This window comes from Podarcis cretensis (genome assembly GCF_951804945.1).
Source record: "Podarcis cretensis genome assembly, chromosome: 6".
NCBI lineage: Eukaryota > Metazoa > Chordata > Lepidosauria > Squamata > Lacertidae > Podarcis > Podarcis cretensis.
In genome coordinates this window covers 46,133,042-46,157,013 of record NC_137175.1, presented here as the reverse complement: position 1 = coordinate 46,157,013, position 23,972 = coordinate 46,133,042, and the positions used below count along the sequence as shown (strand labels likewise).

General features: G+C 39.0%; 1 protein-coding gene across 12 annotated transcripts in view; it reads left to right on the top strand.

Moving 5' to 3' along the window:
* ANKS1A (ankyrin repeat and sterile alpha motif domain containing 1A) overlaps positions 1-23,972 on the top strand; it is a 119,015-nt gene that overhangs the window by 70,917 nt on the left and 24,126 nt on the right. For all 12 annotated transcript variants that reach the window (XM_079980847.1, XM_079980844.1, XM_079980840.1 and 9 more), the window contains 2 exons: positions 1,524-1,590; positions 10,862-10,968. In XM_079980847.1, coding sequence (XP_079836973.1) covers positions 1,524-1,590; positions 10,862-10,968 — 174 coding nt within the window. The remainder of the gene's footprint in view (positions 1-1,523; positions 1,591-10,861; positions 10,969-23,972) is intronic.

The following is a 23,972-nucleotide window of genomic DNA, read 5'->3' as shown; positions in this document are numbered from 1 at the left end:
TTGCTGGGTTTTGAAAACATTTGAGTCTGTTCTGGTGCTATTTGTAGAGTCCTATAAAAGTCAATGTGCTATATCAAACATGTTGTAACTCATACGATTATTGGATAAAAATGCTTTTTCCTGCTGGAGGTCTTTGACATTTAGACATTATGCTACAAGCTTACTTCTATAAAATCATACTGAGGGGATGTGAATTTAATGTCAATTTTTTAGAGGTAGCCCAAAGAGGACCCTAAAAAAATGAGAGGAGCGGCCTTTCATTGCTTTTGAAAAAATTGCTAAAACAAAGCAGTGGTGTCTCAACAGGAGTAAATCTAACCTATTGCTACTTTTGTTGTTGTTTACTTGTTGTAGTGCAATTAATGTGCATGGTACTTTCCTCCCCCCAGAGTTTACAATCTAAAAGTTGATGCAGGAGAAGTGAGATGAACAGGGAAAATATATGATTGTGTCTGTTAAATGTCCTTAGGCATTTGCTCATAAGAAGCAGCTCTACATTAATTTGGTAATTTGTCAGGGATGTCATCTTGAGATTCAGTCTTCTCTTTCATAATAAGTTGATTTTATTATGGTAGCATAAGATAGCAGATCTTATGAAGAAATACCTCAGAAGTCTATTTCCACTGCTGTTGAAGTGCATCTTAAACTTGATAACTTAAATGAGATGTGCAGTAACTTGATATGTCAAGGTTTGTGGGTTGTACAGTGCAGAACTAAATGGAGTATTAGATATTATTGTCTTGCAGGAATTGGGCATAAACCCATCAACACCATTTGCCATCCATGTCTATTCCTAGACAGTATTCCTAGGTTTTTGAGCATACAAACAAACCCAAAGAAGCTCCTTCTCCTCCTCCTTCCTCCAGGATTGCACAATAAGTGCCTGGGCATCAAACTCTGTAGGTTGAAGATCTGCTTAGATGTTGGTACTTACGACCACTTGTCAAAGTACTTTTTAAAAGATGTAGAGGTTGTTTTTTAAATAATAATAATAATATCCAGAATGTGGCATTGACTGCAACAACGGATTCCTTTTTTTTGAGATGTAAATGCTTGGGAGCATCTACATGAACCTGTGGTTCAGTTAGATTGACTGGCTTCTCTCTTCCTGGTTGAAATGTACTTTAGAATACTGCTGCTTTCTGTTCATGTTTTCCAGCTCATCCTAATGTCTTTGCAGCCTTTCAGTAGAAGCAACTTGGTACTGGGTTATTTGCCTTGAAGGTTCCCTTCTTAGCTGGAGTGGCATATTCTTTATTGGTAGTGGGGAGTTTCTGTATTTTAAGGTGAGATCAGAGGAATAGATTATTCTATAGTATGAACAAATGTTATCACTTTCTTGCTAGTCATCAGCTTGGTAAGATGCTTCTATAGATTTCTCTCTCTTATATTTACCATGAATTTATTATTTCCAGACAACAATACAAATCTCTTGGACGTGTACCTTTATACAATTATAGGATTAAGAAGCTCTCTAGTCAGGTGTTGCTCAATTATCACTAATAATTTCTTATGTTTTTCAGATTGAAAAAATAATGAGCTCCATTGGTGAAGGCATTGACTTTTCTCAGGAACAGCAGAGGATTTCAGGTACCATACTGAACTGCTAAAGGGTGTGAGTCAATTCAAACAAGTGAGAGAGCAGTACAAAAAGTTGGGCCCATTTGGGACTTACCATTAGGGAACCTTGTATTTCTCAACCCATAGTTGGGTTTCCCTTAAAGGCTTCCCTTTAAGACCAGAAATCCAGATAAGAGGCAGCAATTTGCTATTCTGCAGTCCCTGATTAGATGGGGATATCCATCAGTATTTATCTGCCAGCGGAATGGCCAGGGTTGGGGATCCCCCTGGAGTAAATTTGGGGGTGTGGGGTTTAGAGATGTATGAGGGAGAAGAGAAAGCAAGCTTTCATGATACTAGATTACCCCCCCTCATGCTTAATTTAATGGACTGGCTACCCCTCCCCCTTTACTACAACTCAACTTTCACTGCTGCTCATACCATACATTTTATCTGACCCCAGTTTTGCCTTCCTTCACTTATTTAGATATTTGTTTCATGAATTACTAACCATAAAGTATCTCAAAATGATTGCACACACACACACAAAAAAAATCATATATGAAAATAGCTTTAAATCCAGTACAGATTCAGACTAGGATATAGATCTCCACTTAAAAGGCTTGTTGAGGAAGGAAGCGCCTCTATATTTTGTTATGTGCTGCACACAACAGAAATGGCTCTGTGTTCAGAGAGTTTACAATTTTTGGCGGGGTTAGGCAAAAAGAGACTACAGTGCGAGATGCAGCAAGAGCAGGGCTTAAAAAAGATACAGTACAATGGATTCCTTGTAGTTTTATCTGCTGCCTTTTTTCTATTTAGGTCTATTTTGCTCTTTTCCCCCCTTCCCTTTGTATAGTTTTTATATTGCATTTTTAGACATTTTAAATATTCAGAAAAAAAAATACTGTCTGTAAAAAAAGAGGAGAAAGGGGAGAGGAGAGGGTGGGACACAAAGCACTTTTCAAGCAACCTTAAACCATCAGTATAAAGGGCCCATATGTCTGATAATTTCCTGGCTTGATTTCATTCATGAAAAATCACTTTCTGGATCTTGATTCTTGCATGTATATGAGCCAGAGCCCCACTTGCCCTGGGAAAAGATGCCTTTTATACCTCTTTCCTCAATCCCTTGCCTTCTTTCGTGGGCAACCTTGACTGAGACTTTCTGACAAAGGTGGAAGACTGCATCCTAATTCTACTCCCACCCCCATCTTCTCAAGCCTTCAACATTAATTTGTAGCAACATGAAGTCCTGAAGGTGGCATCTTCAAGTCATTGAAAAAGCTTTGCTGTAGTAATTAAAGCACCATTTTCATCAGATTGCTTTAAGGAGTCTTGTAGTCTGGGGCAAGAGGAAGGGGAATAGCAAGGTTTTTTCAGCAATACTTCCTCATATAAGGAGTAGAGAATAAGTGATTTTTAAATTATCAAGAGTTCATCTTTGGTTAAACCTTGTGGCAGCTTATGGAATATTTTAGTACGGTGTTTCAAAAATGTGATGCAGAACAAAGCAGCAGTGACAGCCCATGGCAAAAACATGAAAACATTCAGAGGTGCTGCAGCAGACTGACTTGCTTTTCAGAAAACTACCAGAAATGTTCCAAGTTTTTACAGCTCATTAAAGGGTGCTAAAATAAAATAAAAAAACCCACACATTTACTTCCACAACTGGAATGGAAGCATGAAGTAAGAATGTGGATTGAAATACAGCAACAAGCTGTAAGCTACCGCTTAGTTCTGATAACCCCACAGGTCCTCAGAGAGAAGGCTGTTATACCCCCTTGCCCCACCCAGGTTTCCAGAAGCATTAAAAAAAATCTTTAAAATGAGCCTAAAGTGGTGAAGAAACCACAGAAACAGTCCAGTGAGGACTGATCATATTCAGTAACCAAGGAATGCTGGATATCCTTTCAAAGAAAAAAAGCAGGAGGAGAGAGAATGTGGCATGCCCTGTTTGGATGAAATGGCTGGCTGGACCTCTGAACAGAGAACTTGTATTAGGAGGGAGCGTACACCGCAACATCTTGTTGCAGTTTCCACTTTTTTTTTTTTTTACATTATAAAGCAAATTATTTTTACAACAAGTAAAGATAACAACATAAAGAACTCTTAAAGAATGCATTTTGGAAATAGGTTATTTTTCTAAGATGAAGCAATAAATACACCATTCACTTTAAAAACTCCCCCCCCCCCCCCCCGGTTGAGAACTTAAAAAAAATAATCCATGCCAGGCCAAACAATATAAGTATTTAGCTGGGTATATATTTCATATTGGTAGCAGACAACATAGAAACAAATATGTAGTGCTATACATGAACCTAGAAGCCTCATCTTTTCAAAAGCCACAGACTTTTCAAAAGTGTTGCGTTGACCTATATGTTAATAGAATAGCTTATATAAAAAAAATTTATAGGATCTTCTACACAAGCAATACAATACAGGCCAAGCACCTAGTAATCTATGCAGAAAAGACTGCAAGGTGAGAGTCACTTATTTCAATGTGGGTATTAAAGAAGACCAGTGTGTTTATGTTCATTGATCTTCCTTGTTTGGCAGAATTGCTTTTTCTGTAATTTGGTTGATGCAGAAAAATGCACTTTCTGCCAAATCAGTTAAACTAAAACAGATCAGAGCTGCATTTGACTGCCATATATAATTTGCTTCTGTCAGTCATCGTCAGTCATCCCCCAGCCGGCACTCCATAATGCTGTTCTGATTATTTGTTTATTTAAAAATACGAATTTATCAGCAACCTTTTGTTCTTGCTGGCTCAATTCATATGTTACAATAAACTACAGCCAATGGTTCACTGTGAATGCGGACATTCCTTCTTCAATTCTCCCTTCCAGCAAGTGGGAGCAACTAACTACAATCGTTGCCTTCGCATTATGTCCTACCTGGGGATCAAGATTTGTTTTGCTTCCAATGAACCATGATTGGTAAGCCAAGAACAAATATTGGCATAACATCTTGGTTCATTTGGAGTGAAACAAACAATCATTCCTGGTTTGGATGTAATGCTAAGTCACGGATTAAGGTTTGTTGCTTGCGCTGGCTAAAGGAGGAGTGAAATAGGAGTCTCGTGTGTGTCCACAGAAAGTGTATGCCATTATTGGAGCACATTACTGGGAGTCATTCAATTTTCCTATAAAATGACCTGATCTGATTATGTGACTGTAGAATAAAGGTTATATGAAGGAAATTTGCTGGAGCTGCAGTCAAAGCAGATCCTTTCTCTCCTTATTCTGTAACCAGTTCAACATAAGGAATCATCTTCAAATTAGTTTAAGATTCAAAAGAAACTATCAGGCTGTTCTTTGGATTGGATTTCCCACCTCAGCATATTATGCCCCTTTCTGAAGAGGCTCAGTAATTGGTCCTGTTCACATAAAGAAACCCTCCCTCCCTGCTTGCCTGCCTGCAGCAATCTTTTCAACTTACCTAAATTTACTCCCTTAAATTGGATAAATATTGCAAATGTGTAGCTGTGCGCTTAAATTTGTCATCTGCTTTTAAGGGCATTTTGGGATACATGTTTTTATTAATGGACAATGTAAGTGGAGGAAGGGTCCATTGTGTTCATAGTCATAATCCTCTGATACAGGAGTAATGAACATTCCAGGAAATACTGCATAGCATTCAGCCTTGCTGAAAGTGGTTCTTTTTACATAGTAGAAATAACAATTGCCTAGTGGAAGGAACTGATCTGAGGCCTTTGGAACTGTGCCACTCCCAGTAGCTTAGCCTTTAGGCTACATGTTTATGTGTGGGCCATCAAATGAGACTTGCTTCTTCTACTGAGTACTACCATTAGAAATGGGTTGTCCCCTCTCCTGCTTGTGTGGGCCATAACACTCTATATTCTGTTGTTCAGTGTCACTTAGACTGCTGGCAGTTAGAACTTCCCGGTGTTGCTCATCAAGTTTTTGTTTCGTCATTTCCGATCTCACTTCAAAGACTTGAATTCCTAGGGTTTGCTTTTCCTTTAATTCTAAAATTAGAAGTGAGCAAAGGGCTATTCACAAGTCTACAGGTATACTCAAAGCATGGAGGGCGGAGGGGGACATGCTAAACGGAATTATGGCAAGGGATGCCTATACATGTGCAGCTGAGTTCCTGCTGATATAGAAAGTCTGCATGCACACAGCCCCCTTGCCTATGTTCTGAGCAGCATGTGAGTTGGTGCCAGGATCCACTTAAATAATGGTGGCAGCAGGCACAGTCTTCCTTTTCCTTCCACACATTGGGGTTATGTGTGAAAGGGTCTCTTATGGATGTCCCTTGTCTCTGTTCATGTACCAGTGACTGGGGTAACCAACCTTTAAATTTAAAAGGCTTGGGGTCTTCTTGCAGAGACTTTGGCAGAGGCTGTAGGCCTTTCTTTCCTTTGGGATGTGCGGATGCCCTGTTCAATATAAACTGCTACTGCCAAGATGGGATTCTAAAGCTTTACAAAGAGTGAGCATTCTGTCCCAGTAGAAATGTGCTCACGGATCCTGTCCATGAACATTTTCACTAGCACCACTGATTAAGAAATCTATTACAAGGGCAACACATCCTCAGAAACATATCTTTAAAAGGGGTCTGCTACATGAAAACAAAAGCATTTGTTTTTCTGCAACAACTTTGCCTCGGGCCTCTATTTGCAATGTAAGGTTTGTATACTTTCCATCTGGTGTTAATCCACTTAATATTCTTACCCTTCTACTTGAAAAAATTACTGTGTTGGAGCAAAATGGCTTCATGGCATAAAATAACCCTCTCTTTGCTGCAGTTTTCTTGCAGGAGAGGATTCCCTTGGCATGGAGAGGTTGTATATAGTGTGCTGGTTTTACAGTGATTTCATCCGTCATTTTATTACCCAAAGCCAGAGAAGAATGAGTGGCCACTGCAACGTCAGTTTGCTTACATAAGTCTTGTTGCATTAGAGAGAATTTGGTAGCTAGTTAAACAGTATAGCTAAAATGTGCTGTATTTTGCTGCACAAAAGCTCATTGCAATTTGCATCCAGTTCATTATTTTAAACACTATAGTAAAGCTGACAGTATTATTCAGTGCAGTGAGTTAATACCTTATCGTTCTTTTTGAGGATTGGCAATTGGCACCAATGTTCTCCTTTTGGTACAGATTGGTACAGACTAATGGTTTCCCAAACCACCGACTAGGATCCACTAGTGGCCTCAGTGCCACAGCCTGTCCAAGGCCTCCTCACATGCCTGCCCTACCCCCTAGCCATGCCACTGCATTTGGTTGGACTAGTGCCAGCACCCATGCTGAGTACAAGTGATTGAGAAGCAGAAGTACAGTGAGGGAGGAGGGAATGAATGTCTCCCTCCTCTGAGGAGAAAGAGCCAGAGGGAGGTGTTGAAGGAAATGAGAAACCAAGATAAAATGCTGTTGTTAATGAATATTAATAATAAATAAAATGGGAATAGAAAGGAAATGAATAAGAGAGGAGAGCTGTTAGAGGAAGGATGAATGAAAGAGGACCAGGAAGAAGCTGGCATGCTGAGGTTAGGGGTAGGGTTAAGGTCCAGTTGTGTGTGAAAGCAGAATGGGAGAAGAAATTACAGGACATGACTAAAAATAGAGGCATGTGGAGGTGAGATGGGAAAAAATATAAAAGAGTAAGTCTTCTTCACTTAGAGCCTCTGAATCAGCAAATTCTACCTAAAATGAGGAGGCTACAATACCTCCAGAGCAAATGTCTGTGCTTAGCTTGAGGAAACCTGAGCTATGAAACTCTTCACCACAATGAAAATGCTGTGACAAATAATTTAGCAATTTCCAAAGATGAGTTATATATTTGTAGAAAATGATGTCAGTAATTGCCACTTGATTATGCCAAACTGCCTCTCTCTGCCACCATTTTGAGATGGGCTCTGCCCCTGCCCCACCATTTTGTAACTGGTGGACCTCAGTAATTTCCAGCTATCTGAAGCAGGCCCTGGAGGTGGAATGTTTGAGAGCCCCTGGTCTAGCCTTTTCTTGGTGGCTGTAGTTGATATGTTTTCAATTTAGCACTCAAGTTTGCTTTAAATGCACTAAATGCATTCTCTGATGCAGACCATGTATCAAGATACTGTCTGTTTATGTCTAGGCACATGCCCAAAATGAATGAGTGGTTTCTCCAGTAGCCATAGTCTTATTGTGATGTACAAACATGAAGGTACAGAGTCTTGATAATTATCAAGGTCATTTTGCTTTGCAGCCAAAGGGTTGCAATCCCATTATAATAAACTGCTACCAAATCCAAGGTGCTCAGGGTTAAACTAATGTAATAGCCTTCCTGGTGGCCAAAATGTTTTGGTGCTGCCTGAGTGAGCTGTCCCTAGTTAAACACAGAGGGTAGGATTCTTTTAGCAGAAGCCCTATGCAAGGGCTTCTTCTTGGGCAACAGGGCTTTCCACACAGCATCTCCAAAATTGGCTTGGGGTGGGTGGGAGAACCCCCAGAACAGTGCATGAGGAGGGAGGATAATTTCATTTGGCAAACTAGTTCCAACTGTCAAATTCTAGCTTAATTCTCTTTTGCCATGCTATGCAAATGCAAAACACTTTAGACTTAAGTGGAAAACTATGGAACTACGTTGGCTGTCTTCATCAGTATCACAACATAAACAATTTCTTCAGACTCTCAAACTTGAAATGGAGTTGTGTTTTGATTTTGACTTTATATTCCAATAGTTAGGTGTTGGAAACTGTACTTACTACTAAAACTCTGCTTAGGGCCTTTGCATGTATTCTGGCTCTGGTTTTCGAACATCCAAGCTAAAAACTTTCAGGGCCCTTGTACGCTGCTGCTCCCAAATAATTATGAGAGAGTTTAGTAACTTGACTTCTTCATCCACCCACAATGGTAATTCTGTTCCCCAGTAGCTTCACAAAAGTTGCCTTCGGTGTAATAACTACAGTATCAGATCAGATCTGTGGAGGCAAAGCATCTTTAATAATCCAAGACGAAGCAAATGCTACATGCAGGCATATAGAAAGCTGGTGTAATATGTTTGTTTCCAATTGGTCTGACTCCCTTCAGTCATGCTTACCTTTCAGTATCTGAAAATCTCAGCTCACGTCTGATAAATTAATCCCCACATACTGTATCCGTTTTATGCTGAAAAACCACACCACATGGCTCAGGGTAATCAAATAAATTTTGAAATTGAAATTTGAATATTTCAAAGCTGCCGTCTTATTTCTCTCTCCCTTGCCAGCTTCTGTTCTGAAACCTGATCACTGCTTCTGCTGGGAGGGGTGTGAGCATGAGGGGAGGGGAGGGAACAGCCAGTGAGAGAGCGAGAGACGTTGCAAGTGTGGAGCTTGCTGCCTTTAGACAAAGCAGTCTGCTGCAGCTCTCTGAAAGGGACACATGCTTGCCTGGGAAAATACCAGAGTCCTTTTGCCTGCTTATGGAGTAGAAAGGAATCAGCCCTGGATAAGGAAAGAATCTCTGGCCAGCAAGAGCCTGCTGCTTGGAATTTGGGGATATAGATGCTGTCCCTTTGCCCAGGCTTTGTCAGAGAAGGGAGGAGGAAATCTTTTGTGAGTGCTGCATCCCTTGTGCTGCAGTATGCATTAAGAAGGCTGGCCAGCTCCTGAGCACTCATTAACACTGACTTGCTTAACAGAGGATCTTTTCTGAAGGCCAGCGTAACAGGATCTCTAACCCCTCGATTGTTCAGATAATAGCCAGCACTGCATTGTGTAGGCAGTCTGGAAAGAAAGGGGTGGAGGCTAGTTTAGGATGTTCAGAACTTCTGATAACCACAGGGTTCAAAGACTGCAACCCCGGTGTCTTCATCAATATTTTGCAAATGCCCTTCAGTGACGGACATGCTAGGAAGACTGAGAAAATTCTGCGTGACTTGCATAGCAATTCCTCTGAGGACTGCAAAGACGTGGGCTCTGAACTTTCCTTGCTTCATCAAATATCACCAGTTCTGCACAGGGAAAGTAACAAGTTCCTAGACTCTCCTCTGATGTGTGGAGGGAAGAAGAGGCATTCCATATAGCTTCTATGGGGCTCTTGGAAGAATTTATTTCTGACTAACCGGCTGAAAGGAGGTGCCAGGACATATCTAACCCTATCTGCTGCGGAGAAAAGGGGAGGGGGCGTGTTCATCTTGCTTGGCTTTCCTCACCCCCTTAAACCAACGAGCTAAGATGCTTTGTTCTGAAAGCTGTTCGTTATCTCAGTAAGGAATTTGAAGGTAGTACTTGCCTTTAGTGGAAGAAAATGAAGGACGGGCAAATACAAGTCAACAAAGAACTGGCAGGAGCAGGCATGTTGGGTGGAAAATGAGCTGACCATTTATCTTTTTGCTCAGACTGGATGCTCCGGTATACTTATTTGTTCCAGTCTAGATGTTGACGCTGGTTCCCAGCCCAGATCAGTCAATACCGGCTGTCAGGATGTCATGCATCTGGATAGGTGATAAAATGACAGTGGCAGGACTTACAAGCTCAGGCTTGTTGTCCCTCATGCTTCCACTCCTTATAATAAAATAACAAAGAAAAGCCCGTACCATGGTTTGCCTGTTCCGGGACTGTTGGGGAAAAAAAAGTATAAATCTTTATTCTTCTACTGCAGTTTGTGTTTTTTGTTTTTGTTTTTATTTGTCTTGCATGTCTTCCTTTGGACAGCTGTTCACTAATCTGGCTGCTGCTGCTTTTCTGAACACCCATCGTGTCTGTTTGTCTCTCTCAGCTGCATGAAGATGTATTTTCTCTCTAACTGCTTTGCACCTCCAGTGCTAACAGTCTTCCTTACTGGCCTGTTGTACAAGGTAATGCATCTGAAGTTGCATGGATGCAAGCATCTGCTGGGCTGTGTTTATTTGTGAGCTGGCCCTCTCTTGTCTCTCGTCCTTGTAGCCTTGGCTTGGAATGATGCCTTGGAAAGTTTTCAGCCCCCTCAGATGAAACAAGGAGCTGACCCAGGAGTCTTGTGAGGTTTGGGATGCTTTTGCCTGGCAAGGAGCACACTTGAGCCAGAAAATCAGTGCATGTGATGCCTTGGCCCCAGGAATGGTTCTAAACAGCTTGGATTCAGAGTTTGTTTGAGTATAACCGGGAGACCGATTAACACTCTAGTTTGAACAGGACAGAAGCTTATTGTTCATGGTTTGTGTACAGAAGAGGAACTGTCTGTCAGCTAATTGTTGTACTCTGGCCTTGGTTTGGCTTCTTTATGGTAATGACTATGATGTGGCAATGCCACCTGTCTTCCTCAGAGTGCCGCTGCTACCGCCTTAATGGGTTTTCCTTTTTCAAGCGTCTGCCGATTCCTCTCTCGTCAGGTTCACGGATGCTGGAGCAGAGTGTTGGGGAGTGGCTGGAGTCCATCGGCTTACAGCAGTATGAGAGCAAACTGCTTCTCAATGGCTTTGATGATGTTCGCTTCCTGGTAAGTAGCTTTGTTGGAAAAAGTTACAAAGTTTTATTGGGACTTGCAGAGCTTACCTTTTGGAAAGCAAATTGAAACTTGTTTTGTACAATACAGATATATATTTGCATTATTTGGATCTCAGATAAAGCAGTTTATGCAACACTGTCAGATCAAATTAAACACATGGAAGGCAAGGCTGAATTCTTTTGATTGTCTGGATGAGTACGGACATAACACACACACACACACACACACACACACACACACACAAAATCTTTTTTTTGGGGGGGGGGAGTTCAGGTTCTCCTATGAATTCATAAAAATCCCAAACTCATAGAAAGAACATCAAGAAAGCTTTTCTAGATGAAGGGTTAAACTGAAGCTGTGTTGACACCTGGGTAGTAGATTCGTCTTACTTTGAGAGTTGAGCTAAAAGCTTCCGATGGAAATGAACGACAGAAAAATGTTTGAATTCTTTCTGCAGTTGTTAACTCCTTGAACATTTTCAGCAACCTGCAGGCTAGAGATTATGTTGCTGGAATGATTGCATATGCATGTATATTTGGGGGCTTGTTTAAATGCTGCTGCTTCAGCTGGTAAAGATGCATTCTTTACTAAGTATTGCAGAAGCAAACTCCTGTCCTTTCCTCTCTAACCCATTTCACATATGTAGGATGGATCTCAACTATTTTGTTTTTGTTTTTTGTTTAAGAACCCATTCCCAATACTTCCTGATATCTATGGACAGGACAGTTCAAAACAGAATAAGCTTTGGCCATTCTGGTTAAATTACATAATAGGTATCCTTGCCTTGGTATTCATAGCTTCTTAAAGCACAACATTGTTTATGCAATCATTGTTGCTGAACATTAGTTGGCCCTGTCAGCACTTAGCTAAATTAGGCTCAATCATTCATCAGCACTAGGAAGGAATAGATCCTTACCAAGGGGATCCTTGCTGAGTTTGAATTATTAACATGCCAACTTCCTTTAAGAAGTCATTTTATGGAAGAAGCAAAGGTTCAGCATCCTAAAATGATGGGTTATCACCCTTTAGTCCATTTTCATAGAAAATGTAAACCACACATTTGCAAATCCTTAATCACAGTAGACTTTTTTGTCAGTCTCCACCTTCCTAAAGGCAGATGCAAAGGATTTTGAATTGCTTAAAGAAGCTTGAGCATAGGAATCTCTCTCTGTTCACTTTGCTGATTTTTCAGGAAAGGTCAGTATCTAATTTCAGAATTACCTGCAGGTCCAGAGTTTGAAAACTGGTCAGATATCCCTTCCTGAACATGTTAAAACACTAGCCATGCAAAACAAGTAAAATTTCTTTTGAAATGGAGACAACTCAAATCTTTTAGCTATCAAAGTGGACTAGGCTTTAGTCTTTCACAAAATCTCGTTAGGGTTAACCACTTCAGGTAGTGCTTTTCTTAAATAATCAGAGTAGTGTTTATTTGTTCACTTAAAGGTGTAGCCTTCACTAAGAGTTAGATTTAGGAAGATTAACAAAATATTAACTGTTTACAGTTAATGACTATTCTGTAAGTGGTGGATGACTGGAATTAATAACACCTATACAAACTGTTAGTATCATTCATACTGTCAGGGGGAAAGTATGTAGGGGACAACTTATTTATAATTGCTCCTTCTAAGCCTCTTACATGCATTTAAAATTTAAATTTCCTCTATTTCAGACTTAAGACCACACCTGTCTTTATTGGGACTCCATTATTGCTGCCACCTTGAATTTTTAGGAAGTTATACTTTATATTTTACAAAGCAGGAAAATGAAATAAAAGGAACATGGATACATTTGCCAGGCATTTTCCTTATAAACAATGACTGTCACAATGCCCATATCCAGTAGTTTCAAAAGAAAGAGAACCAATTTAACAAGTATCTTACTATCTTAGTCCCATCCAGTGCAAATGATTAGATAACTTTCTCCAGCATATTTTAGATACCTCTTCTGAAATAATAATGTGGCGATATATTCGTGTCTTAATGAATGTTGGCAGACATAAATACATGTTAAATATTTTAATAAACAAAGCACTGTTAAGTGTATGGTTTATTAATTTTTGGCAGTTAACATGCTACTGTTTAACTCCTGGCTACAGAAGAAAGTAATCTACTGTATTACTTTAGTTCTGTTAAGAAGTGCTCCAAGCTTTGGGCTATTCTGCATTTCCTTCTTCAGGATCTTTCTGAAGTGGGAAGTTTTGAACCCAAATACTTGATGCAGCTTATCTGACCTAAAGGCAGATTCTTGCATAGTTGTTCATGAGGTTGCATAGCTGAATAAGAATGGGGTGTCAGGTGTAACTTTTGCACACATTAGGAACCATGTACTTGTGTGACCATTTTTCTTGCTGCAGTGCTTTTTATTACAGAATAATCAATTTCAGAAAATAGAACAGTGACATGAGAATCTTCCCTAAGCCCTTTCCATACCCATAATTACTTTCAATACCCTGGACAGCTCCCATATAGTACATGGTATATAACCCCAAATAAAGGGCTGTGTAGTCATGACAGAAAAATGGATGTTGGTTACATTCTTTCATTGGGATATTTTGAGTTACAAATACTTTCCTTTTGGTTTTGGTAGAAGTGTAAGGATTACAACTGCTTCTTTGTGTAGCAAGAGTAGCATGTTTGCATGCTGCACTTCGTTTAAAGTGATCTCTTCCTCAAGGATTGTAAGATTAAATTTTTATGGTATGATCCCTGTGCAAGTTTCTACATTTCTTGGAAGCAACAGAATATGTTTCTCTTTAGAGTTTTAGTTTAGTTCCATGGATGGCTAGTTCAACCTATATATGTATATAAAGGGCATCATTCCAATTCTGATTTTCATTTATAGTATTTTTTGACTTTAAAGAACACATTTCAGGGATTGAATCACGGCAACTCTGTTCTCTACACCCCAGAGCAGTTTGATGTTCACAAGAAAGCCTAACATTGCTTCTGCACCTATTTTAAAGTGGTTGGTGGAATCCATTTTTTCTTTCATAGTGATGCCTTTAAGGGTACCTTTTTCAGTAACAGCTTAGTTCATAATTCTTCCATTATCTGTTACAATATATACATGCTTAACAGATTTAAGTTTTAGCCAAATAAGAAAATAAAGAATCATAAATGCCACCCCCCCCCTTATTTTCCTCATCAGTGTTAGTAGTTTTTCACATCTGGCTTTTGGTTTTCATAACTGAATAAAGCTGCAACAAAAGGAATTCACTTTTGAAAGTCAATTTCTTTTTCCTAGTCCAGAATCTAAGCATATGCATGTTAGCTACATAGTTCATAGTCCAAAACTACTTATTAGATTTCACAAAGGGTTCAGACAGTATAAGCCAGTTGGGAAAGAATTCTCTAGAAAAATCTGTTGCTTCATTTCATATTTTGCCAACACAGATTTTTCAGATTTTTGTTAAACTGAATAATGTGTTTGTGAGCTTATATGGTTCTTAAGGATTGGCACAGATCAAAAGGGTTGCATTAAATCTCACTGTCACAGAGGCTAGCAACGCATGTTAGGTAATGGGTTGCACTTTGCCAGATAGACTATTAGGCTAATTGCTTTAGCAATAATAAAAATTAAGTTGGGATTTTTAAAAATAGAACGTAGGCTGAATTATGTGAGATTCTGGGTTGAACTATCCAAGATACTGCACAATTTTTCTTACTGCTTAGAACTATAACAATAGCTCAGCAGTGGGGCAAGATGTCTGAAGAGGATGTATAATCTTTTGTTGTAAATTTTCAAAGAAAAGCTGGACAAGTGCTTGAAATATATGTCCTGCTTTATGGAAGAAGGTAAATTAGGTGAAGCACATGCGCACACACCTTCCTGATGCTGTCCAGTTTTTCTTTTAAAAAAAGAAAAGCATCAGAAATAGCTTTCCTCAGACAGGATCAAATATCTCAGGCATTGAAAGTAATATTAGTGTAAAACGCATTTTACCAGAGCCAGACAAATGCTGTTTTTGTTCTGTTTAAAGTTCCTACTTTATTGGCTTCCTCGTGAATATACTCAAGAGTTATGCATCTGTTGTGGGGAAAACAGTTTCCAAAATAAGTGCTGATATGATGGTTGAGAAAAGATGTCATGTTGTGAAAACTATAGCTACCACATGTAAATAATATTTCATTTTTAGTTAGGATGTTGGGCATATGATAGACAAGTGGGGACTCACAATCATGCATGGTGTGTGTAGGAAGTGGTGTGATTAGACTCTGGGGAAGAGATGGAAAGGTGAAACAGTAGGCTTCCTCTGTCCTCTTGTTTGGAAGAAGTACCTTTGCAAACTCTTTTTCAAAAAGAGGACCTGGAAGTTGCCATTTCTGCTTCAGCCATCACAACTTCCTTCCTTAGAAACCAAATAGCATGTAGGCACTAGCCCTGGCTGCTGACACCTGGGATCTACACTAGACTGAAGGAAACATGGCAGTGCAACCTTCTGGTTTCTGTAGAAACTTACTTTGAACACTTCTGTTTTAGATAAAGATAGGGATAAGTACTGTCTGCTGCCCTTCCAATTTGCCACTTTTCATGTCCAGACAAGGACCAAGTTGGTGGTAAATAGAAGTTGGTGGTAAATAGAAAGATTACCAAATAAGTATCATGATTGCATGCAACAAAATAATCACTATATATTGGAATTGCTATGACACCCAAAAATAATTTACAGCTTGCATTTCTCTCTGTGTGATCCACTTCAAAAGAGTAATTCACCTAAAATTCACCACAATCAGGTGTGTTCTGGTCACCTTCAGCCTTGACTACTGTAACATGCTCATGGGGCTGCCCTTGAAACGTGTCCAGAACCTTCAGCTGGTACAAAACACCACCTCCAGGTTATTTATTGGAACAGGTCAGTCAGAGCATATTACTCCAATACTGCTTGATCTGCCCTGGTTGTATGTTCCCTTCCTGGCTTGATTCAAGGTGTGCCTATTTCTGTTATGTGTCAGTTTAGCATGCTTTCAATATTAAGTTTGTTTCATCCCTTTTCTGCTGGTTTTTTTTTAATAAAGAAAAGACTTCATCAGAATTTTGCATTTGAATTCCATGCATTTCTGTATGCATTTTCCCCTTATAAGCTTTACCTTCATAATATATACATTCTGTATACTTTTCTATGCATTTCACCCTAGATAATTCATTTTTGAACAAGTGGCATACAGCTTGGAAGAGAATAGCTGCAGAGCATTAGAACTAGAGTCTGCCTACATTTTTCTGTGAAAAGTCACTACTCCCGAAATGGCATATTTTGTTTGGGTAGAGACAGTAATGGAATTCAGATTCTTTCATTCTCTAGCTTAGTGTTGTTAGCTGCTAAGCAATGCTACATGCAGTTGTTTGATAACAGGAGGTTACAAGATTGGGCTGCATTAATTCAGTAACATGTCACTATCTCTGATCATTGATTTAATGGACAACCTGAGGCAGCCTCTTTACAAGTTGTATATTGGTATACAGCTTAGTGATTATACTAATAACAGTTTTTTAAAAATAAAAATAAAATATTATGAAATGTACAAAGAAGACAACTCAGGTTTTTTTTAAAACACACACAGTGCACCACATTGGACAATGTCACACCAGCCTTTATGCAGTCAAAATTCTAATCCCACAGTAACACCTGTTGGTATTGGTACTGCTATTGGAACTTGACAAGGCAAGTTTATGGGTGGCACATGCCACGGTGTAGTTAAAATATAAATCCCCTTGCTTTGTTTATATTCAGTCATCTGCATATGTTCAGTATATAGTAGGTTTGTTCTTGGTTTGTTTCTGGCTTACTGCTCATGGCTTGTTTGAAACAAACAATTTATGGTCTGGGTTCACATGACATAATAAGCCATACTGTGACTTATTTGCACCTCGGTGGCTAGGCGCCTATTGGTCAAAACTGTAGTAAACATGAAGATTGTATTTTCCTTGCTTTTCACTCAGAGGTTATCCCTCCTCCCCCACCCCACCCCAAAAACTGTAGCATTGTCCTTATTATGCACTCTAGCTGTAGCATGGTGATTAGAGAATTGGACTTTAAACTGGGTGTTTTGAGAAGAAAATTAGAGGGTAACAATGTTTGCTACCTTTAGCTTCTTGGGGGAAAGATAGGGTGTAAATGTAGTTAATAGTGGTAATAGCTGAAATTATAAACTTAAATTAGGATATAGTTCAGTGTGCCTGGCGGAGGCTTTTTGTACAGCAATGCACTCCTTAAAGCCAAATGAAAAAATAAAAACCTTCATGGGTAGAGAATGAATGTTGAGCACTGTTTTTGGTTATTAGGAACACGTAACAGCTGCTATTTGAGTTTACCAAAATCGGCATACTAGAAACAGTTCTGAGTTCATGATGGGAGGGGTAATATGTACCACATCCCAACACAGGTCCATCCCTTTACATCTTTCTTTAGGTACATTAAGCCATTACATTTTTGTTTCTTTACTTTTTGCCTCTTCTCCTTTCTGCTACTCAACTTCCCATAAAAGTGTGGCGTGCAACAATGATTCAATGAGACTTTGTCAGAAGCAAATCTGTTCTCCTCATGTAGTGCCCTAGGCTCCTCTGGCTTCATTTTTTAATTGGAGGAATGAGGTAAAAATTGAGGGCATTAAAGTACGGGATGTTTGCAAATAATTTGAAGTTCTGACATTAATTTGACTAAATGCAATTTACTGTCAAGTCTGATTAGCCTGCAGTGATCGTTACCAGGCTCACTTGTTCATGGTATTCCCCCCTTTCTTACATTCAGCAGTAGAATTTAGAGCCATAGAAACACTGGATACAATAGCATAAATGCCTGCCCCATCTTGTCTAAATTAAATGTGCAGAGTCTGTGTAGAGAGCAATAACCTAAGACTATTTGCCTTCTACCAGAGAGAGAGCGCATGGTTTCTATAGGGAGATCTTGATTAATTTGTGTACAATCCATTCCTTTATATCCAAACTCAGGGCAAAACTACACAATTTTCACAATAAAATTGTTTTCTCCCTTAAGCAATTTGTCCTGATAAGAGAAGCATGGGCGTGTTTCACAAAGGGGAAACCAGCAGCTTTGGTGGTGGGGAAATACTGCTGCCTACAGAAGTTTAATAAAAAGTTTACTAAGTGGCTTGTGCACTTTCATTGTCCCATATATTTTGACCTCAAGATTAGAAATTTCCCTGTCTTCTTTTGTAAGACCCCAGCATATTTGTAAGACCCCAGCATATTATCCGAAAACCTGTCAGATAGAAGCGAAATCATATAATGTATGCTACCAAGTTAGCCTGAAGCCCTAGACTTTTCCTATATTAGCAATGATACGTTTCACAGAAGTAATCTGCTTTTCAACCTGCACTGATCCTGTTTTGAATTAAATTTACACTACTGACTCTTAACCTTCCTGCATTTCTTAGGCCTCATGGCTGTGTCTGCCTTCTCATAATATAAATATGCGAATCAAAATCTGCTGAGAAACAATGTGTTGGAATAGACTATTTGTGGTTTGTGGGATTTTTCTCATTGAACAGCTGCCACTGGTCCAATCCCATGCTACACAATTAGCTGCTTTTTAAACTCAAGTATGTTTCAAAAAAACAGTTTGAAACGAGGGTACAGTAATTCTAACTAACTAACTATTGGTCATGCCCAAGTCCTAAGGCATGCATACAGATCATGGCCAATGCATTTTTAAATACTTGAATTCTTTGAATTAATCAATAATTGGCTGTCTCTTAGTGCAGACCCAGGTCATTGAGCCTGAGCTTCCACAGCCACCGCCTGTCATGCCACTACCATTGGCAGGATTGGCAGCAAAAGCAGCTTGTTCTAGGCTTGTGATATCTTACTCTCTTGCTACTTATGCTGCTTTAAATGTGCATTTTGTTTGACTTCCTTTAGTAATGTTTTCTTTTGAAATGTTTAAGATAATATTTTTTGTTTGCTGCATTAGATGTGCATTCTGTAGTTTACTTCCTTTGAAATGTTTTATTTTGAAATATTTTTGTTTCCTGTTGTTCTGTATTGTTTTATTTGACACTTTAATGTAGGTTGTAAACTGCTTTGAGGGTTTTTTCTTTAAAATGCAAAGCAGTATAGAAATGAAATGAATAATAACAATAACAATAACAATTGCAGAGGTAACTTGCATACAAGAGAATGTTATGTTTTAGCTGCATTCTGAAAAAGTGGAATGTTATTGTGGACATGTCTCTGCATGCTGGTTTTATATATTCCTTACACTTCCTTTCCATCTGCTATAGAAATAAGAAATACTCCTCTTCTGAAACATAACACGCTATATTTAAGGCACAACCATATGTAGTCTCTGGGGAAATAGTTTTGCCCTCACAGTAGATTATTTCCCATATGAGAAGCATATGTATGTTCATAGTTCCCTGTTCCAAGATATCCCAAGGCCAATAACAAATGCTTTTTTTCTCATGTCCTTCCTACTAATATGTAGCTTGAAAGTTCTGGAGACTCACACTTGGAAGGAATAATTTGTGTTGAAGGGTTATCAATTGACCACTCGTTACTTTAAAAAAAACAACAGCACTTGGAGGCATGACTAAAATTCACAAACCCACAATAAATCTGAATCAGTACGGTTGTTTCATTTTTGCTCAACATATTTTGTAACATTGGCAATGCTACAATGGTGATCAACTAAGGATTGTCATATGTCACTGGTGTAAATGAAGGGTGAAAAAATTAGCTGTCACTTTACAAGCATTTGTTTGCCCCAAAGCTTCTGATGAATCAAATATAAACTTTCAACTGTCAGCTTTGGTTCACTTCACACTTTTCAAACATACAATATCTCAGGAAGCTAGCAACTAGGGTTCATATTAGTTAAACTGCAGTTAGGAGGGGATGCAAGAAGGACATACTAGGAATGAAAGTTTTACTTCTCATGGTTATGGGAAATGACTTGTACTCCAATTCTGTTCTTATTTTTGTTTTACTTGACTCACTACGATGCTCTGTCTGCTGATGCCTTGTGACTATAGGGAATATACTTGACCCTACCCTCTCCACTTTCTCTTCTGTCCTCTCCAACCCCCTATGCACCCTCAAAATCAGCTCTGTAGGTTTGAGGAACCCTCCAGAGCAGATTTTTTGGGCAGATGGGGGAGGAGAGGAAATGGAAGTCCCAGTACAAACCAGAAGGAATAATGGGAGATTTCCACCATTGTAGTGGTATAGGGAGATGATAAAATCAGTTTTGCATGAATGGAATTAGAAAGGTTTCAATATCCACTTAGGAGAAAAGGAATGACAGATGACGTGCCTAATACTTTGAACATACAGATAGGGATATACACTGCAAATTGTAGTTCTAGTAGTCTCCTATTGCTATCGTTTCTTAACACACTTTTGAAATTTACAGGAACTGAATTATTTAATACTAAGAAGTCATACTCCTTGGAGGAGAAGTCTCTCTGTGGGACACAGGTGTACAGCCTGGATGGCATGGGACAAGCTGGGCATTGTTGTTATTAAAATTTATATTCCGCCCTTTACCACAAGATCTCAGGGCAGGTCACATTTCCAAGTTTCTGCTTTGATTTGGTTGTAGAAAAATAGAGATGTTATGGTCTGAGCTGTACATCCAGCAACATTAGGCACTGGATCAGTTCAAGGGATATTAAGGCAGTCATAAAGCAGTACTTTTCACAAAAGGCAATTATGGCCACCTCTACTGATCTCCCCATTTGTATTGTGCAGTGCAGGGGACTGTTGAGTATATTCTAGGGAATGTTTTGAGGACCATTAATCATTTTCAGTAGATGTGGCCACTAATGCTCTAAGATACCGAGGTTCTTATGGTAGACTCACAGGAATACAGAATAACCAATATGGGAGAGATTCCTCAAGAGTGGGATGCTAGAAAACCACAGATTATAAAGCACTGAGGCAAAATAAGTTAAGTATCATAATTTGAGGAGTCAAATGTATACTGAACAGCTGACATCTATGTTGGTTGATTGAACACTAATCCCATAATTCACACTGTAACGCACACTGCAGAAATATTTTCAGCATCAAATTTACGCAAATCCCCAAACATTCCATGTACTGCATCACAATAAGAAAGATGAGTGGCTGTTATTTTTAATTAGTATGTAACTTCCTTTCAAATGCACACACAAGTTTTTAGTAATTTATGCTGGTCTCTGTGTGGTGATATTTTTATAGCCATCTTCTCTTAAGGTAGGCTGCAATTTGCTAATATGCAAAAGTCTGAATTTAAATTTAATTGAGCCAGCTAAGAAACAAAAATGTTCTGGTTGAAGCTACATTGCCATTACAGCATAAGATGTTTGATTTTGTTTTAAGGTACATAGCTAGATTTCTTGAGCAGCAGATGTTTTGACAGATTTCCACAGTTGTAATCTTGCTGTTCAGTTTAGTATTGCTTAGCAGCATGGAGTTATTGGTTCAGCAGTGCCCTTGGTTTGAGGGTGTGTTAGGCAGGAAAACTACTGAAACAATGAAACATCTTCCGTTTGAAGGTTTTATTTTTAAAGTCGGGTGACTCCAGTAGTTCTCACCCCATACCTGATACAGCATTGTGGAAATATTCAGTGACCTTGTAAGCACAGTTAGTCAGTGGTTTGGACTACGTACTCCCAAGAGGCAAGCATGGGCTTGGTTTCATTTTATAGAACACCCTGCATTCCTATTCACATCTATTTAATTCACTAATGAATGGGAAAACAGAAGTTTAAAAATACCACATTGATAAAGTCTGATATTCATCATAGTGCTAAGGAGATCATTACATCAGCACAAGTATTTTCACATGTTTGATTGAATGATTCCTCTCCTCACTCTACGTTCTCCCAACTCCCCAAAGCAAATTTGGTGAGGACATAGGGGGACATGGGAAGAGCAGAGGGGGCAACAGGTTCGTTGAATGTGGCACAAAGCATTTTTCTCTTTTTTTTTTAATAAATATTTATTGAGATTTTTTAAGTACAAGGTGCAAAAATAATAAACAATATAATCTGTATCATAACATATTTTCAAAGCTTCTTTGGACTCCCTCGCGTCTCCCGCTCCCACTTACATCATTATAGACTTTTCCCAGCAATTTATCATCTTGTTTAGATTCTTAAATCTCGTTCATTTAATTTAATCTAATAATTCTCCAAAAGTTTTATATTATCCTCAATCTCACTTATCTTCAGATTCAAATCTAATTCAGTGGTAGGCAATTATTTATGATCTAGCATCCTTCTTAGCATTCAACCAAATTACAATACTTTTGTAAATAAATCTTGAATTTTTCTCATCTTCAGAAGTTTCTGATCATTCTTTTTTCTAATTCCATAATGAAGGTTCCATTAGTAAAGCATATGGCGAGAGATGTTCGGGAGAGTTCATGTTAATGTTGTGGGTTTTAGACCCACACACTGATCACCATGCATGCAGTAGAGCCTGTGATATGGCTATACACATGTACCGAGAATACCAGTCCCAACTTCACCTAAAAAAAGAAAGAAAGAGGTGAAAGCATTGTGAAAACCAAGTATATCATTGACACAATTGTACGCATATATGTCTACCTCACTTGTTACTGTTTTTGTATACTTGGTGACAGGTACACAGGCTACTTCCAGATTCCCCAATATGTTAGTAGTCCTTGCTGCTGTTGTGATGTGATTAAGTTACTGCACAGTATTGCTCATTGTGTTGGAATACAACTTTATTGCTTATACAACACATTAGCAACATATTGCTGTCATTTGGTTCTATTTCATTGAATTTGGTAACTTCCCCCCAAGCATAAGCTTCTCAATTGTTCTCTGTTCCATTTTGCTTTATTCTGATACAAATTTAGATTCAGGGATAGCATGTTCAAGATCAATTTGACACAATGACCTCATTCAGAGATAATACTAGGGTTGCCATATTTCAAACAGTGAAAATCCAGACAGAAAAGTTGTTGAGGTTTTCTGACAAATTCACAGCAACCAAAAGTTTTGGAGCCATTTTTAAGGAAAATGGCCCAAAATGACAATGCTGACATGGGTTGCCATATGTCGGGATTTTCCTGGACATTTTTGCGATTTCCACCCAGTCACTGCTTCCAACCGCAGTATTCCGAATATGTAGGGAAAATTCCAGACATATGGCAACCCTAATAATGATAAACATGAACAATCTTGAGCCAGCCTCAGGATCATGCCCATCTATTTCCTGCTACCGTCTAGGTGCTAGGAGCTTTTGCTTCCAAATCTAACTAAGTGCATAACTGGTGGTTATGTCCCATCAACGATTGTGTTCTGCAACAATCCAACTTCAAACCTGTGTTTAAGATGGCTTGTTTTAACAACACATAGGTAATATTAACCACAGTTTAGAGTTTGGATTTGTGAAAATGGAAGTGAAAGTTTCTGATCTTCAGTTTGAGAAGGGGAAGGGGGAGTGTGGGGGAGGGGGAATGCTGGGAAGGGGGAGTGTGTTAACCCACGGCCCACCCAGAGTTGTTCACATAATGCTAAATCATAGTTTGGCATTGCATCCAAAAGAGGACAAAGTCTGTAAATTGTATGTCCATGAATGTGGTTTGAAATATTCTTGTATTGCTGAAATGAAACTAGGGCAGAACTTTAAAGCAGCCTTGCAAATAAGTTCACAAACATTATCCTATCCTAAACTTTACTAGTTTGCTGTAGGATGCAGAGAGTTGCACCCCTGCTTTAGCCTGTGGAAGAGTGAATTTTGGTTTCTACTGGATGCAGAAGAGGAATGAAGCACTCTGTCTGTCATACAGCAGCCCACTCACTCACCTGCATTCATTCCTTCTCACCTATTGCTACCAGATGAATGCATAAATATAAGGCTGCTTTGAAGCAAGAAAACTGCATATTTAGTATAAAGGTTTAAAAAAAAAGTTCCTTAAGAGCACTAACATTTTGCCTAAATCTCTAATTTTATGCACTGTGTGATAACTGTTGTAAGCAAATGACCTTGCATAGTATGTAGGCATAATAATGGCCACTCAT